Source organism: Sander lucioperca, chromosome 19, assembly GCF_008315115.2.
Source record: "Sander lucioperca isolate FBNREF2018 chromosome 19, SLUC_FBN_1.2, whole genome shotgun sequence".
NCBI lineage: Eukaryota > Metazoa > Chordata > Actinopteri > Perciformes > Percidae > Sander > Sander lucioperca.
The window spans coordinates 4,046,318-4,060,047 of NC_050191.1; the positions used below are offsets into that span (position 1 = coordinate 4,046,318).

A 13,730-nucleotide genomic window follows, 5' to 3' on the forward strand; every position below is an offset into this window, starting at 1 on the left:
TCAAGGTGACACAGAGTTGTAGTTCAAGGTGACACATAGGCTAGTTGTAGTTGAAGATGACAGAGTTGTAGTTCAAGATGACACAGAGTTGTAGTTCAACATGGCAGAGTTGTAGTTCAAGATGACAAAGAGTTGTAGTTCAAGGTGACACAAAGTTGTAGTTCAAGGTGACACATAGTTGTAGTTCAAGGTGACACAGAGTTGTAGTTCAAGGTGACACATAGGCTAGTTGTAGTTGAAGATGACAGAGTTGTAGTTCAAGATGACAGAGTTGTAGTTCAAGATGACACAGAGTTGTAGTTCAAGATGACACAGAGTTGTAGTTCAAGGTGACACAGAGTTGTAGTTCAAGATGACACCGAGTTGTAGTTCAAGATTACACAGAGTTGTAGTTCAACATGACACAGAGTTGTAGTTCAAGATGACACAGAGTTGTAGTTCAAGGTGACAGAGTTGTAGTTCAAGGTGACACAGAGTTGTAGTTCAAGATGACAGAGTTGTAGTTCAAGATGACAGAGTTGTAGTTCAAGGCGACACAGAGTTGTAGTTCAAGATGACACAGTTGTATTTCAAGATGACACAGAGTTGTAGTTCAAGATGACAGAGTTGTAGTTCAAGATGACAGAGTTGTAGTTCAACATGACACAGTTGTAGTTCAAGATGACAGAGTTGTAGTTCAACATGACAGAGTTGTAGTTCAAGATGAGAGTTGTAGTTCAAGATGACACAAAGTTGTAGTTCAACATGGCAGAGTTGTAGTTCAAGATGACACAAAGTTGTAGTTCAAGGTGACACAAAGTTGTAGTTCAAGGTGACACAAAGTTGTAGTTCAAGGTGACACATAGTTGTAGTTGAAGATGACACAGAGTTGTAGTTCAAGGTGACACAGAGTTGTAGTTCAAGGTGACACAGAGTTGTAGTTCAAGATGACAGAGTTGTAGTTCAAGGTGACACAGAGTTGTAGTTCAAGGTGACACAGAGTTGTAGTTCAAGGTGACACAGAGTTGTAGTTCAAGGTGACACAGAGTTGTAGTTCAAGATGACAGAGTTTTGGATGTTTATCGCTCGAAAGTGACAGAAGTTTTCATTTCTCCTGTCTTTTCCTTAGAGAAAAGGGTTACATTTTACTTGAAGGTATCTACATAAGAGTGACATGACACTGTCATGAACGTGTCATAAACATTATAAACAAGTCATAAACATTTATGACATAACCCTCCTTTTATCAAGTGTCATTCGGTTTTTGTCATGACAAGTTAGGGTTAGGGTTCATGTGTTCATGACAGTGTCATGTCACTCTTATGTAGATACCTTCAAGTAAAGTGTAACCCAGAGAAGTTAGCTGGTTTACTGCGCTCCCTGCTGGCACACTGCTGGAAAAGCAACTATTGTTTGAGGAAGTCTGTATGAAACACACATTCACTTATTTTTAATGTTATTTATTACATTACAAAAATAACAAAAAGTTTAGTAGTAAGTAAAGTAAAGTAAAGTAAATACAAGCAATAGAAAAACAGAATATTCAACAGATTTTTTTCCCGGGACACTCAGAGGATGTCAGTCCTTCCTTGTTTTAGGTTTCGGGGCTGAAAAAGACAAAGTATATAACTGTTAGAGAGAGGGGAAAGAGAAAGAAAGAAATGAGTCAAAGAAAACAAAGAACAGTTAATAAAAGCAATGCAATGAAAAAAGAAACAAAGACCGGTCAAGGGAAAGAAGATAATAGTAAAGATATGAAGTAGAAAGGATGAAAAGAGGTGCGATTAAAAAGGAGAGAAAAGTCACAGAACAGTCAGGGGGGGAAAAAAAGTCAGGAAATCACAAATGAGAAACAAAAGTTATCAAGTGTACGAGCAGAGACGGGGAAATAATTGATAAAAGAGGAAAGGAGAAAAAAAAATATATAGCAAACGATTAAAAAGAGATTCAATAGAGTTTCTGATCACCGTTTGGATTCTCCTGTTTGTAGAACGTCTTCAGCATCTCTACAGCTTCTTCTGCTCTGTGTCCTGAAACACACTACACACACACACACACACACACACACACACACACACACACACACACACACACAATAAGGCCAAAAGTATGTAGACACCCAAATGTGATAGATGAACATCTGCTGCTTTAACTGCCTCCACTCTTCTGTGAAGGTTTTCCACAAACATCAACAAACGCACAAATGGAAAAATGGCAGACAAGACACCAGGGACAAACACGGACCTTGAACGTGGTCCCAGTCTGAGGTAAGTCTGCAGAGGAGACGTCCAGAACGGAACCGCAGCCTCCAAACCGCTCGTTCCTGCAGCCATACACCACCACCGGGATGTCTGACAGCTGGTGAAGGAACAACAGCTAACACACACACACACACGCACACGCACACACCCACATAAGTGCGTCTTACTGTCTTTGTGGGGACCCGTCATTGACATAATGCATTCCCTAGCCCCTTACCCTAACCTTAACCATCACAACTAAATGCCTAACCTTAACCCTTACCCTCACCCTAACCATAACCTAATTCTAACCCTAATCCTAAAACCAAGTCTCAACCCTCAAACAGACCTTTAACCTTGTGGGGTCCAGCATTTTGGGACCCCACAAGTATACTGGACTCCCGGTTTTTGGACCCCACGAATATAGTTAAACAAGCACACACACACACACACACACACACACACAAAGGTTGGGGGAGGATACTGAGCAGGCGCAGGGCTGCAGCACACATGATGCATGGCTCCACGGTGACATACAGGGCCGTTCGCTCGCACACGCTGCTCACATCCAGGTTGCCACGGCGACACCAATCCCGGAGCTGATCCAGGGCCACCATCTCAGCGTGGCGAGTAGCCTAATACACACACACACACACACACACACACACACACACACACACACAATCAAACACAGAGGAACATATGATATGCATAGTTTAGGTTTCATGTTCTCTTTGAGCTGGAGGAAGACAATGCCTAACTTCTGTACATTTTTTTCCTACATTTTTGGTCTCGTTGACTTCATTCCGCCCCTTGCCCACGACTCGGTCGTCGTAGACCATCAGACATCCGACCGGCACCTCTCCGTTCTCCAGAGCATCTTTGGCCTGCAGGAAAACATCCAGAGCATGTCAACATGCAGCAGCAGCTACACAGCCAGAAAGTAGTACACAGAAAGATACTACAAAGAGAGAAAACAAACTCACAGAGAGCACAGTCCCCGCCGACACATCTATCTATCTATGTATATGTAGTAGATTAGGGCTGCAACTAATTATTATTATCAATTATTCTGTTAATAACCTTTTCATTCTCATTCATTCATGTTATTAACATCTATTTTCTGTCCTATTTGTGTGTTTTTTACACACATTATGTTTTGCACTGTTGCATTGTTTATTGCACATCATAATGCGTCAATTACTTAGGAAAGGCTTGAACCAGCAAATATTTGGAACTTTATTAATAATTGAATGCTTACTTATTATGGTCATTTCTGGATACATTTGTGACGCATTTTTAGATTTGTTGGGCGACAAATCGGCAGCACTCCGAAGAAATGAGCTCAAATTAATAAGTGGCAGGGCATTCCTATCATGGCTTACATTGAATGCATACTTTATAATTATATAAAACTGAAAATCTTAAAAACAAAAAACAAAGACGTCAACCGAACGACTCACCATGTCAAAGGCGCTGGACATCCACCTCTCAATGTCCTCATCACTCGGATAGAAACTCTTGGCCGAATCAGCTTTACGGCCCTCCTCTGTTCCCATGGCAATGCTATTACTTAACTCTACTTAACAAAAGTCATGCTATTCGCGTATGACGAGGCTTTTGTAGCTTATTTCTTCACTTTTTTGTTACAATTTCGCCCGTTGCACTTTACTTGTCACGCTCCTACACTGGGGAAGATAATATTGGACGGACCAGCTTCAGACATGGCCAATCAGCTCCCCGATAGCGCTGCGCAGCCCCACGTTCATGGTGACGTTTTTGATGCGTCAAGCTGCCTACTGTCGACCGAATGTAAACCGGAAATGAGGGGATTTTGCATGTCAAATAAAAGCTTAATTTCATGAAGTCTATTTCCAGCATTTAAACATGCCTCCAAGTTTTAGGGAGCTGTCCTCATCTTTATTATGTATTCATTATTTTTATTTATTTATTCATATTCTGTATTTTCTAGTATATTGTACAGTACGGTTATGGTATTTACGACAGAGTCTGACCCACTACGTCTAAAGCTCAATGATTGTTTTATTTTGAAATCGACAACCGGAAACTATCCTGTTCGCTCTACTCTACCTTAATTGACATACTTTGGCACCTTTGACAGTTAGCATGGTAGCAAGGAGTTGCTAACTAGCCGAAAGTCCTTAGATAACATGTCCGTAAACTAGTCAGCACAAAGTTAAAAGTACGGAGGGTTTTTGCAGCTGTAGCTAGTTTGCGAACCCCTCACTGTCCGATTATGTTTTCATCAGTCTGGAATTTTGTTAAACGCCACAAAAGGAAATTTATTTTCACCGGAGCTGTAGTTGGAGGTATGACTGGTGTCCATGTTAGCTTCTGAGCTAGCTAATAACTTTAGCAACACGCCGGACAGCACTGAAAAACCTTGATGTTTTATATTGTTTTACTTACCGGTACTAGTTAATGCTTTTTAACATATGTTCAGAAAGCTTGTAAGACTCGACCAGTATGTGTTTGCAGTTCGGCATAAATATTCTTTAGTAAACAGCATCATTTCCAACAAAAATGTAATGTTAACTGTTCTGAGACAACCAACCAGGCAACGGTAATGTTACTTTAAAGGAACGTTTTTTAAATAAAAATTAACGCTGCGTAGTTTGTTGATTGTATACCGCGTGAAAATGCTTTCAATGATGGTATTTAGTTAGTTATATTGGATTTAGAGAATTTGCAAATGAGCAAGACATCTTTAAATTGGCAGGAAATTGAATGAGGTTTTGCGTGACGTTCAATCCATGCATTTGAATGCTACCTGTTAGCATATTACGGCTGCACGGTATTAAAGAAATATGCGATGACGTTGTTAATATCGCCACAACGATATTACTTTCGATGAATAAACAGATATTAAAATGTATTCAGTTCTGCCTTTCTGCTGCTATTATATTAGTATTCTGCTTAAGTGCAACAAGTTGCTTGTTGAATTAAAAAAACAACTGAAAGGAAGTTATTTTCGACATTATTTTATTGGACAAATTGAACATTGAGCTGATCACAGAAGGCACCATTAAAAAAATATCAATAGTCTTTTCAACTAACTAAAAAAATCAGTTTCTTTCATGATGTGTTTATTGCGCAAGTTGATTGAAAAAAAACTATTTATTGTGCAGCCCTAATATTATTAACTTATCGCTAAGCTCCTCGATATAAGTTATTAATAAGTATAATTTGTCGGTGACCCCCAGGAGTGTACTTTCTGGGTAAATATGCCCAGAAGAAGATCAGAGATATCCAGGAGAAGGAGGCGACGGAGTACATCGCTCAGGCCAGACGACAGTTCCACTTTGAAAGCAACCAGAGAACCTGCAACATGACCGGTGATGACTTCACACTTCTGAATACTAATCCTTTAGAAATCCTCTTTCAGTGCCCCCCCCCCCCCCCTCCCCGTTTCCAGATTCCACTCAGAACTGGACTGAACGTTGTCCAATTAGAACGGACCCACCGCGGTGACGTTTTTGGTGGAGCTGTTCCTTTAATAGTCGACTCGGAAGAAAGCGAACGTTCTGACAACAAACTCCATCAACACAACAGTATGTGGAGTAGGCCTGCACGATTAATCGATTAACCCTGTTCATGATTTACTTTTTAAATAACTTAGATTTTTTTTTTTTTTTTTTGATTTAAAAAAAAAAAAATGTAATACCCTGTTCATGATTTAATTTTTAAATAACTTAGATTTTTTTTTTTATATATATATATATATTATGACTTTGATTCTCATTTAATTTTATGAGCCGACTGCATCACAAACGCTACTACTTTCTTCTGTGAGTTTTAAACAGACTGTATAAAATAGGTTTCAAAGCGCTCCCAAGCGCTGCAATGCTCTCCCTTCTCTTCATTGAAGCCTCTGTGTTTACAGGCTTGTGGTGATGCGCAAAGTGCTCTAGTTGCCAAAAAAAAATCTATGTTTGGTACTGCCAATTTGATTTGTTTTGTCATGGTTCACGTGTGCAATAAACGTTATACTTTCTGAGAAAAAAGTAGTGGCAGAGAATCGTGATTCATATTTTTCCCCGAATCGTGCAGGCCTAATGTGGAGTTAAACTGGACGGGCCCAATAACCTCTGAATAGTTCTACTTGTTGTTAAATTGCAATGCGAGCAGCAGCCAACATTATGCATTATGTCGGCAGGATCATTTAAAAGGCGACCGTGACTACATTGGGCATCTGCCCTATTTCTGATACCGTGGCGGCAGAAATTTTGACATGGTGGGCCGCCACTACAAAATCAACATAGAGAAAACACTGCCTTTTAGTCCCGTATCCACCCCCCAAAAAAAATGAGACTTGATTTTTGCATTTTTGATGTGACTGTTTACACTGTATGTGTGTTGCAGTGCTGTCCATGCTCCCTCCACTGAAAGAAGCCATCGTCAATCAACTAAATTCAGAAAGCCTCACTGCACTACTCAAGGCCAAGTGAGTAGACGTGTCTTTCACTTTCAGATTTAATAGTTCAAACGATTCCTAATCCACTCGTAGACACAAGTCTACACATTCTTATATGTTCAGTGCTAAGATGGTGTAGATTTTTGTTTCTGTATTAATTAGGGCTGCACGATATGAGGGAAATGTACGATAAGGTTTTTTGAATTTTGCGATAACAATATTACCTCCAGTAAATAAACAGACATTGAAAATGCACTCAGTTTTGTACTCGACAAATTGCTTGCTGAATTTACAACAAATGAATGGAAATCATTTCTAACATTTTTATCAAACAAATTGAAGATTGAATTATATATAAAAGGCAGCACTAAAAAAAATGACAGTTACATTATGAAGTGCGGTTTTCTACTGATATTTTCTTTTCACTAACGCAACAAATGTCGGAGGGTCTCTCGCGATATGTCGCAGCCTTTCGCGGTGTGTTAATTGCGCCAGTTGATATCGCCATGACGATATAAAAACGATGTATTGTGCAGCCCTAGTTCAAACAATTCCTAATCCACGCATGGACACAGTTCTACACATTGTTATATGTTTAATGATAAGCTTGAGATTGTCTTCCCTAATGAATATTGAAATACGATTTTCGATACATCGGAAATCGTATGTATCGCGATTTTTGTGACAATTTTAGAATTGATTCTTTTCCCTAGAATCTGGATTTTTTTTTTTCTTATTTATAAATGATTATAGACTTAAATGATTTCTGTTTGTACGGTTCCACCGACGGCGACTACATCATATCCATTTCAAGCAAAACAGATAGAAAGCAGAAGATGTAGAAGATCCATGTTACGTTCTTCTTTACAAATTAAATAAACAGTAGACTAGTTTTTAGAAATGTCTCATGATATATTGTCTCTAGAAGTGTAGTATTCAACTTTTGTTTTTGTTAAAGAAGGAAAAGAAAATCGCAACACTCAGTACTATCGAATTGCAATACTTCGCAATCGCAATAAATGGAAATCGCAGTACATGTTGAATCGGCACCCGCGTATCGTGAAAGAATCGAATCGGGACGAAAGCATATCGTCCCAGCCCTAATATTCATTATTTAACACAAATGTGCCACTGTGTCGTCATTTTTAGATGTTTTTTTGTACCAAACTTTCGTGTTGAAGCGTTACTTTACTGTGTGTAGTGACATAAAAAAAACGTGCGGTAAAGTGCAATGGGAGTCACGCACAAAACAAAATTGTGATCTCGCCTTTCTTCTTTCCCGTCGTCTCACAGACCGGCCAACAAGCTGGAAATCTGGGAAGATTTAAAGATCATCAGTAAGTCCACGCAGTCCTAACAAATTGGTTGTAAATAATCCCTCTTAAAGTGCTCATATTATGCTGTTTGGCTGTTTTCCCTTTCCTTTACTGTGTTATATATCTTTTTTGTGCATGTTATATGTTTACAAAATGAAAAAGCCCAAAGTCCACCCCAAAGGGTCTTACCATCTCCAACAGAAAACGCTGTTCACAAACTGCTCCAAACAGCTCTGTTGTAGTCCAGCCTTTACTTCAGAGACAAACGTGGTCACTTTGGAACACACGTTATAATGCTCATCTAGCTGCTAGCATGGTACGACCTCATACTCTGCTTCTGACTGGCTAGTAGTCCTTACCTAGGTACTGTCAGGGCACGCCCTCATACTCTGCTTCTGACTGGCTAGTAGTCCTTACCTAGGTACTGTCAGGGCACGCCCTCATACTCTGCTTCTGACTGGCTAGTAGTCCTTACCTAGCTACTGTCAGGGCACGCCCTCATACTCTGCTTCTGACTGGCTAGTAGTCCTTACCTAGGTACTGAGCATTCAGGGTGAAAAGAGGAGCTGCAGCAATGTGCAGTACAACAAAAATATGTTTTTTTAATTAAACCATGTAAACCTATTCTGGTACAACCTCTAAATACAATTATGAACCTGAAAATGAGCATAATATGAGCACTTTAAATACTTTGCTGCACAAAAACACAATCATTTTTTTTCATTTGAGATTAGAAGTGAAACTTTGTTGTCCTGTTCAGGTTTCACCCGCACCATCGTGGCGGTGTACAGCACCTGCATGCTGGTGGTTCTACTCCGGGTCCAGTTGAACATCATAGGAGGATACCTGTACCTCGACAACTCTGTAGGCAAGAACACCGCGGTGAGGAACACAATACTTACACGCTCCTTTCACCTTCACAACCAGTGAACAGTATCAACTTTGACGCAGCACTGTTAGATTCTGCTGTTCACATAATTGGAGTAGAGTGTAAAACTGCTGACATCTTCATGTTTATGTAAATATTCACATGAGAGAGTTCCACCGCTGGGACACATTATTCCAGTCTTATAATAACATCCACCGTTTCAGAGTGTCTTGTAATTGCTCTGACTTACATAAGATACAGAAGTGTTAACCAGTGGAGCATCAGATGAGTAAAGAAGGGCTGATTTATGTTCCCGTTTACGAGTGCAGGATGAGGTCACCGTAAAATATTTGCCTGTTTTCAAAAAGTGAAGTTGTTCGTGTCACGGTGTCCTTAAAAGTTTTAGTGTTTCAAAGAAGTTTGTTGTTTTCGGGTTGAGATTGGAGCTGAAGGAGTGTCTCTTTTTTTTTTTTCCTCCCAGACGCCTCTGGCTCCCCCAGACGTCCAGCAGCAGTACCTGTCCAGTATCCAACATCTACTGGGAGACGGTAGGGTGGACACACACACACACACACACACACACACACACACACACACAGACACATATATCTCAATCAGTCAAGTGTTTAATGTATACTGCCTTCACTTGAACTACTCTCTTTGTCCACTAGGGGGCACTCAGACACAAAATACACACACACACACACACACACACCCACCCCTCATAAGAGCACAACATCGTTTACCTGTTAATCCTTATATATGTCAACTGTCACTACAATCTTCACGTCTGTCTGTCTCCAGGTTTGACAGAGTTGATGACAGTAGTGAAGAAATCAGTACAGAACTCACTGGGAGGGTGAGTGTCTGTAACTAATGATTGTTTGCGTTTCTATTATATTTTTGGTAAATCTTTTTTATTTCCGAAACAATAAAATGTCAGAAAATGAGGGCGTCAGGATTATGTCACATCTCGCGATGAGAGACACTTACAAAGGCCTTTTTTATTTATCGTTAAAGAAGACCGAAAAACACTCCTGCGGCTGGTACACTCGGGGCTTCCAGAACGATAGCTGTCAATCAAGGTAACCTAAGGCGGTCCGCGTGGGTGAGATCGCCCTGAAAGTGACCAATCAAAGGAGGGCCATTGCTAAGGATAAAGTCTAGAGACCAGCATTAAATATGGACAATATAAGAGAATAATGTAGACATAGTAATATAAAAACTATAGCAGTGCAAGGATAAAGTTTAAAAAAAGACAGCATTAAATATGGGCATTATAAAGGCAATACAGTAGGATAGACACAAATCAACAGTATTTTTCATATATTATTCATCATTTGCTCGTGTGCATGTTTTATCGCGTTGCAACACATGACGCCATAGAAAATAGTGAAATATGCCCATTAGATTTTCCCCAGAGCTCCATGTGACATTTCCAGATCATAACCAACAGTCCAAGATATGTCCAATGCAAGATATTCAGCCTACTATGATGTCAAACAGAGAAAAACAGCAAAGCCTCACCTTTTTTGTCCTTTGTGCCTGATGCGTGACTTTAAATGATCCCTTTCCAGCGTGTCTCTGAAGCAGAGCCTGTCTCTGCTGGAGTTGGAGCAGCAGCTGAGCTGGATCAGGGCGGAGGTGGAGGCCGGCTCCGAGCGGCCGATGTCCTGGTACATGCTCGCCGACGACGAAAACGCGCTCTCTGACCAGGTCACTGCACACATACTACACACAGAGTGTACGATACACAGCACAGGTGAAGCATCTGCGTCTTTAACAAATCTCATCCTCTCTTCCCTGCAGGCGTGCGGGCTGACAGAAAACGATGTTGGGACCATCCGACTGTTAAACGAGACTAGAGACATGTTGGACAGGTAAACGCCATGCCTGTGTGTTTGTTTGTGCACCTGTAGACGTGTGTGTGTGTGTGTGTGTGTGTGTGTGTGTGTGTGTGTGTGTGTTCTGTGATTCTGATGTGTTTATTTGTGACTCCAGTCCAGACTTCACCACTGTCCTCAACGCCAGTTTCAACCGGGGTTTCTCTCGTCTTCTCGACAACCTGGCCGAGTTCTTCCGCACGCCTCCCTGTGACTCCGCCCCCAGCTCTGCACCTGACAGGTCAGCTGCTCGACTGACTGAAATGTTTTTTTTCTTTTCCCCCAGATACATTCATATGCTGATGTCTTTAGTCACATGAACCACTAATAGTTTGACTGATTGCAGGGTTTCCGCTGGCGTCTTTTAGGCCTTAAAAAGTCTTAAATTTGCTGAAGTATTGTGTTCTAGGTCTTAAATAATTGTAACCGGTCTCAAAGCTATAGTGTGTAGTTTCTGTCGCCCCCATGAGGAATTCTAAGTAATGACAACAAACACTGTCGGCGCGTCCACATGATACAAGCCTTACGTGATCGCGCACGGCCCCCCCCACCCCTCCTCCACACAGCTACTAGTAGCCAAGGAGGACACGGAGGATTAAAAAAACATGATGGACTCTTCAGAAGAGGTCATTATTTTCTCTCAAGCTTCTGAGTGGGAAAGTCGTCGGACGCCACAATCTTCTGAACATAGTCATACTGAGAAATCCAGAGAGAGTTGTGTGGAGCTGATAGTCTTAATTAGCTTTGTAGCAACTCATTTGGCAACGGCTTGAATGTAACGGACGTTCATTAATATCAAAAAGTTACGCACTAAAGCTTTAATTTTCCTACGTCAATGTAACGCTACTTATAATGCTCTTTGAAATGCTCCGCAGTGCTTTAGAATGTTTTTTTTTTTTTGTTTTTTTTATTCTGTGGTGGTGTTAATTCTTTCTGTTGCTAGTCCAAATATAATTTGCTGTATTACTACTACAAATGAGACCAACGTACTTTACATAAGATCATCTCTCAATGCAAATCAAACCAGCTATTAGTCTAACTGAAATAAAACCATGCCACTCTCTAGGTATGGTGAAGGGGATGTGATGATGTGGGGGTATTTTAATTCCAAAGGCCAAGGGAACTTTATCAGGATGCATAGTATCCTGGATCCATGAAATAACTGGCCTTTAGAAATAAAAATCTCTATGGGAATTTAACATAGGGGTGTACTTACTTTGCCCCCTGTATTTTAAGGAAGAATATTTATTTATTCACGATACATTATTCATTCACAAAGAAAATTGGTGTCCTTAAAAGGTTGGATCTTTCCTAATTTTTCTTAATTAAGGCATTAAGATCAATTTCCAAAAGATGATTTTTTTTATTTCTCTTTTTAGTCAACTTTAGTATGGGTGTATTCACTTATGCTTAGCACTGTAAGTTGCAGCCAATCTAGACAATAGTCCTATAATGTCAATGAGGACATCGGGGATTGTTTGAGACAATGTTTCCGGACATCTGACTTTGTTTTTGATGTCGCGATTTAGGTCTTAAATTTCATTCATAATGGTCTTAAAAAAAGTCTTAAAAAAGTCTTAAATTTGACTTGGTGAAACCTGTAGAAACCCTGGATTGTCTCATGAGTTATACAAAGGAACAGAAAGTTAGTTAGTCCAGACCCAACCCTCCGTGTTGACTCTGACCCTCTGCTTGACTCTGTCCAGCTTGTCTGCAGTCAGTCTGCCGCTGGCGAAGATCATCCCCATCATCAACGGTCAGATCAACACCATCTGCAGTGAGACTCCCAGCCACTTTGTTCAGGTGAAACCAGGCTTCAGTATCTCGCAGAACACAAACCTCACACGGGAGAAACAGAGAGACCTACGTCATACAGTATAAATGACATTACTTTAGTACGGGACACTGGCTTTTCACCTGTTCATATTTCCATCTTGTGTTGTTGCATTAAAAGATGGCGAAATACTCAATCGACCAAATTTTAAAGTATACTTTTAATTAATTAATTGTTCACTGGTCAGTCAGCCACAACATTTGGGCAGATAGATAGATAGACGGACGGACGGACAGACAGACAGACAGATACTATTTGATTGATTGATTGATTGATTGATCCCTGCGGGGAAATTAAGGTGACTTCGCAGCCAGGTACTTGAATAAAGATTCGTATCTTCTTATCTTAAATTAACTCCCAAAGTACTGCTGAGTGATTCCCACCTCTGTACAGTTTGATTTTCACCAAAGAACTTTTGCGTTGAACAGAAAATACCACAAAAATAGCAAGAAATGTCCGACAACCTGCAGCTCATTTTGTAATAAAAAAAGAAAAGAGAAAGAGAGCACATTTTAAAGCACAGAACCAGTCCAAGCAGAATAAATATCACTCCTCTGTAAGCGTCCCTAACTTTCTGTCCGTGTCTCTCAGGAGCTGCTGATGAACGACCAGGTGAAGGAGTTTGCGGCCAACGTCTACGAGAGCTTCAGCACGCCACAGGAGCTGCAGAAATAATCAACCAAACACAAAGAGAAAGAGGAAGAGGAGGAGAATCCAAGAGGAAGAAAAGAGGGATGTGCACAGAAATGATACATAAGCCCCCTGGACTGTTCATCCCTCCTTCCTTTCTGTGAGACACTTTTCTCCTCCTCCGTCCCGCAGACGTTTCGCTCTGTGCCGGTGATAATTCGCGGCAGACGTGTCCACGTCAAAGCAGCGGCGGGAGCGTCCGCGTTCCCTCCTGTGAACGGAGCCGCGATGGATTATTGAGCTGGCGGAGGAACAAGACACTCGCACCGGGGGTTTGGAGTCACAGCAGAGCCTGTGCTTAACCCTAGGACCACTGCATCCTGGGAATTGGAGTCTCATTTAACCTGGTCATACGGTTTGATTTACCCATAAGAGGTGGGAAACAATTAGGAGCAAACGCACAGAGACTGTCAGAAAGAGTGTGATGAAGGATCGCTCCCGACTGTTTTCCACTGTTGTCAAGATGATTCTGAAACGTCGTCAGT

At 40.9% G+C, this 13,730-nt stretch overlaps 2 protein-coding genes and 1 long non-coding RNA gene across 3 annotated transcripts in view; 1 reads left to right on the forward strand and 2 right to left on the reverse strand.

Moving 5' to 3' along the window:
- LOC116055833 overlaps positions 1-650 on the reverse strand; it is a 13,655-nt gene extending 13,005 nt beyond the window's left edge. Inside the window, exon 1 of the long non-coding RNA XR_004106416.1 lies at positions 640-650. This is a non-coding gene — a long non-coding RNA (uncharacterized LOC116055833). The remainder of the gene's footprint in view (positions 1-639) is intronic.
- An 889-nt stretch (positions 651-1,539) lies between these two features.
- adat2 (adenosine deaminase tRNA specific 2) lies at positions 1,540-3,978 on the reverse strand. Its single transcript, XM_031307910.2, has 6 exons — positions 3,683-3,978; positions 3,002-3,106; positions 2,704-2,854; positions 2,224-2,330; positions 1,947-2,019; positions 1,540-1,586 (listed from the first exon to the last, which is right to left on the reverse strand). The coding sequence occupies exons 1-6, from the start codon at positions 3,776-3,778 to the stop codon at positions 1,558-1,560; spliced, it is 561 nt and encodes a 186-aa protein (XP_031163770.1). The 5' UTR covers positions 3,779-3,978; the 3' UTR covers positions 1,540-1,557.
- A 323-nt stretch (positions 3,979-4,301) lies between these two features.
- Positions 4,302-13,259, forward strand: pex3 (peroxisomal biogenesis factor 3). The gene is made up of 12 exons (XM_031307909.2): positions 4,302-4,549; positions 5,444-5,575; positions 6,603-6,684; positions 7,948-7,991; positions 8,731-8,852; positions 9,320-9,386; positions 9,643-9,697; positions 10,416-10,554; positions 10,648-10,718; positions 10,840-10,962; positions 12,428-12,524; positions 13,147-13,259. The coding sequence occupies exons 1-12, from the start codon at positions 4,477-4,479 to the stop codon at positions 13,228-13,230; spliced, it is 1,089 nt and encodes a 362-aa protein (XP_031163769.1). The 5' UTR covers positions 4,302-4,476; the 3' UTR covers positions 13,231-13,259.
- The last annotated feature ends 471 nt before the right edge of the window (positions 13,260-13,730 follow it).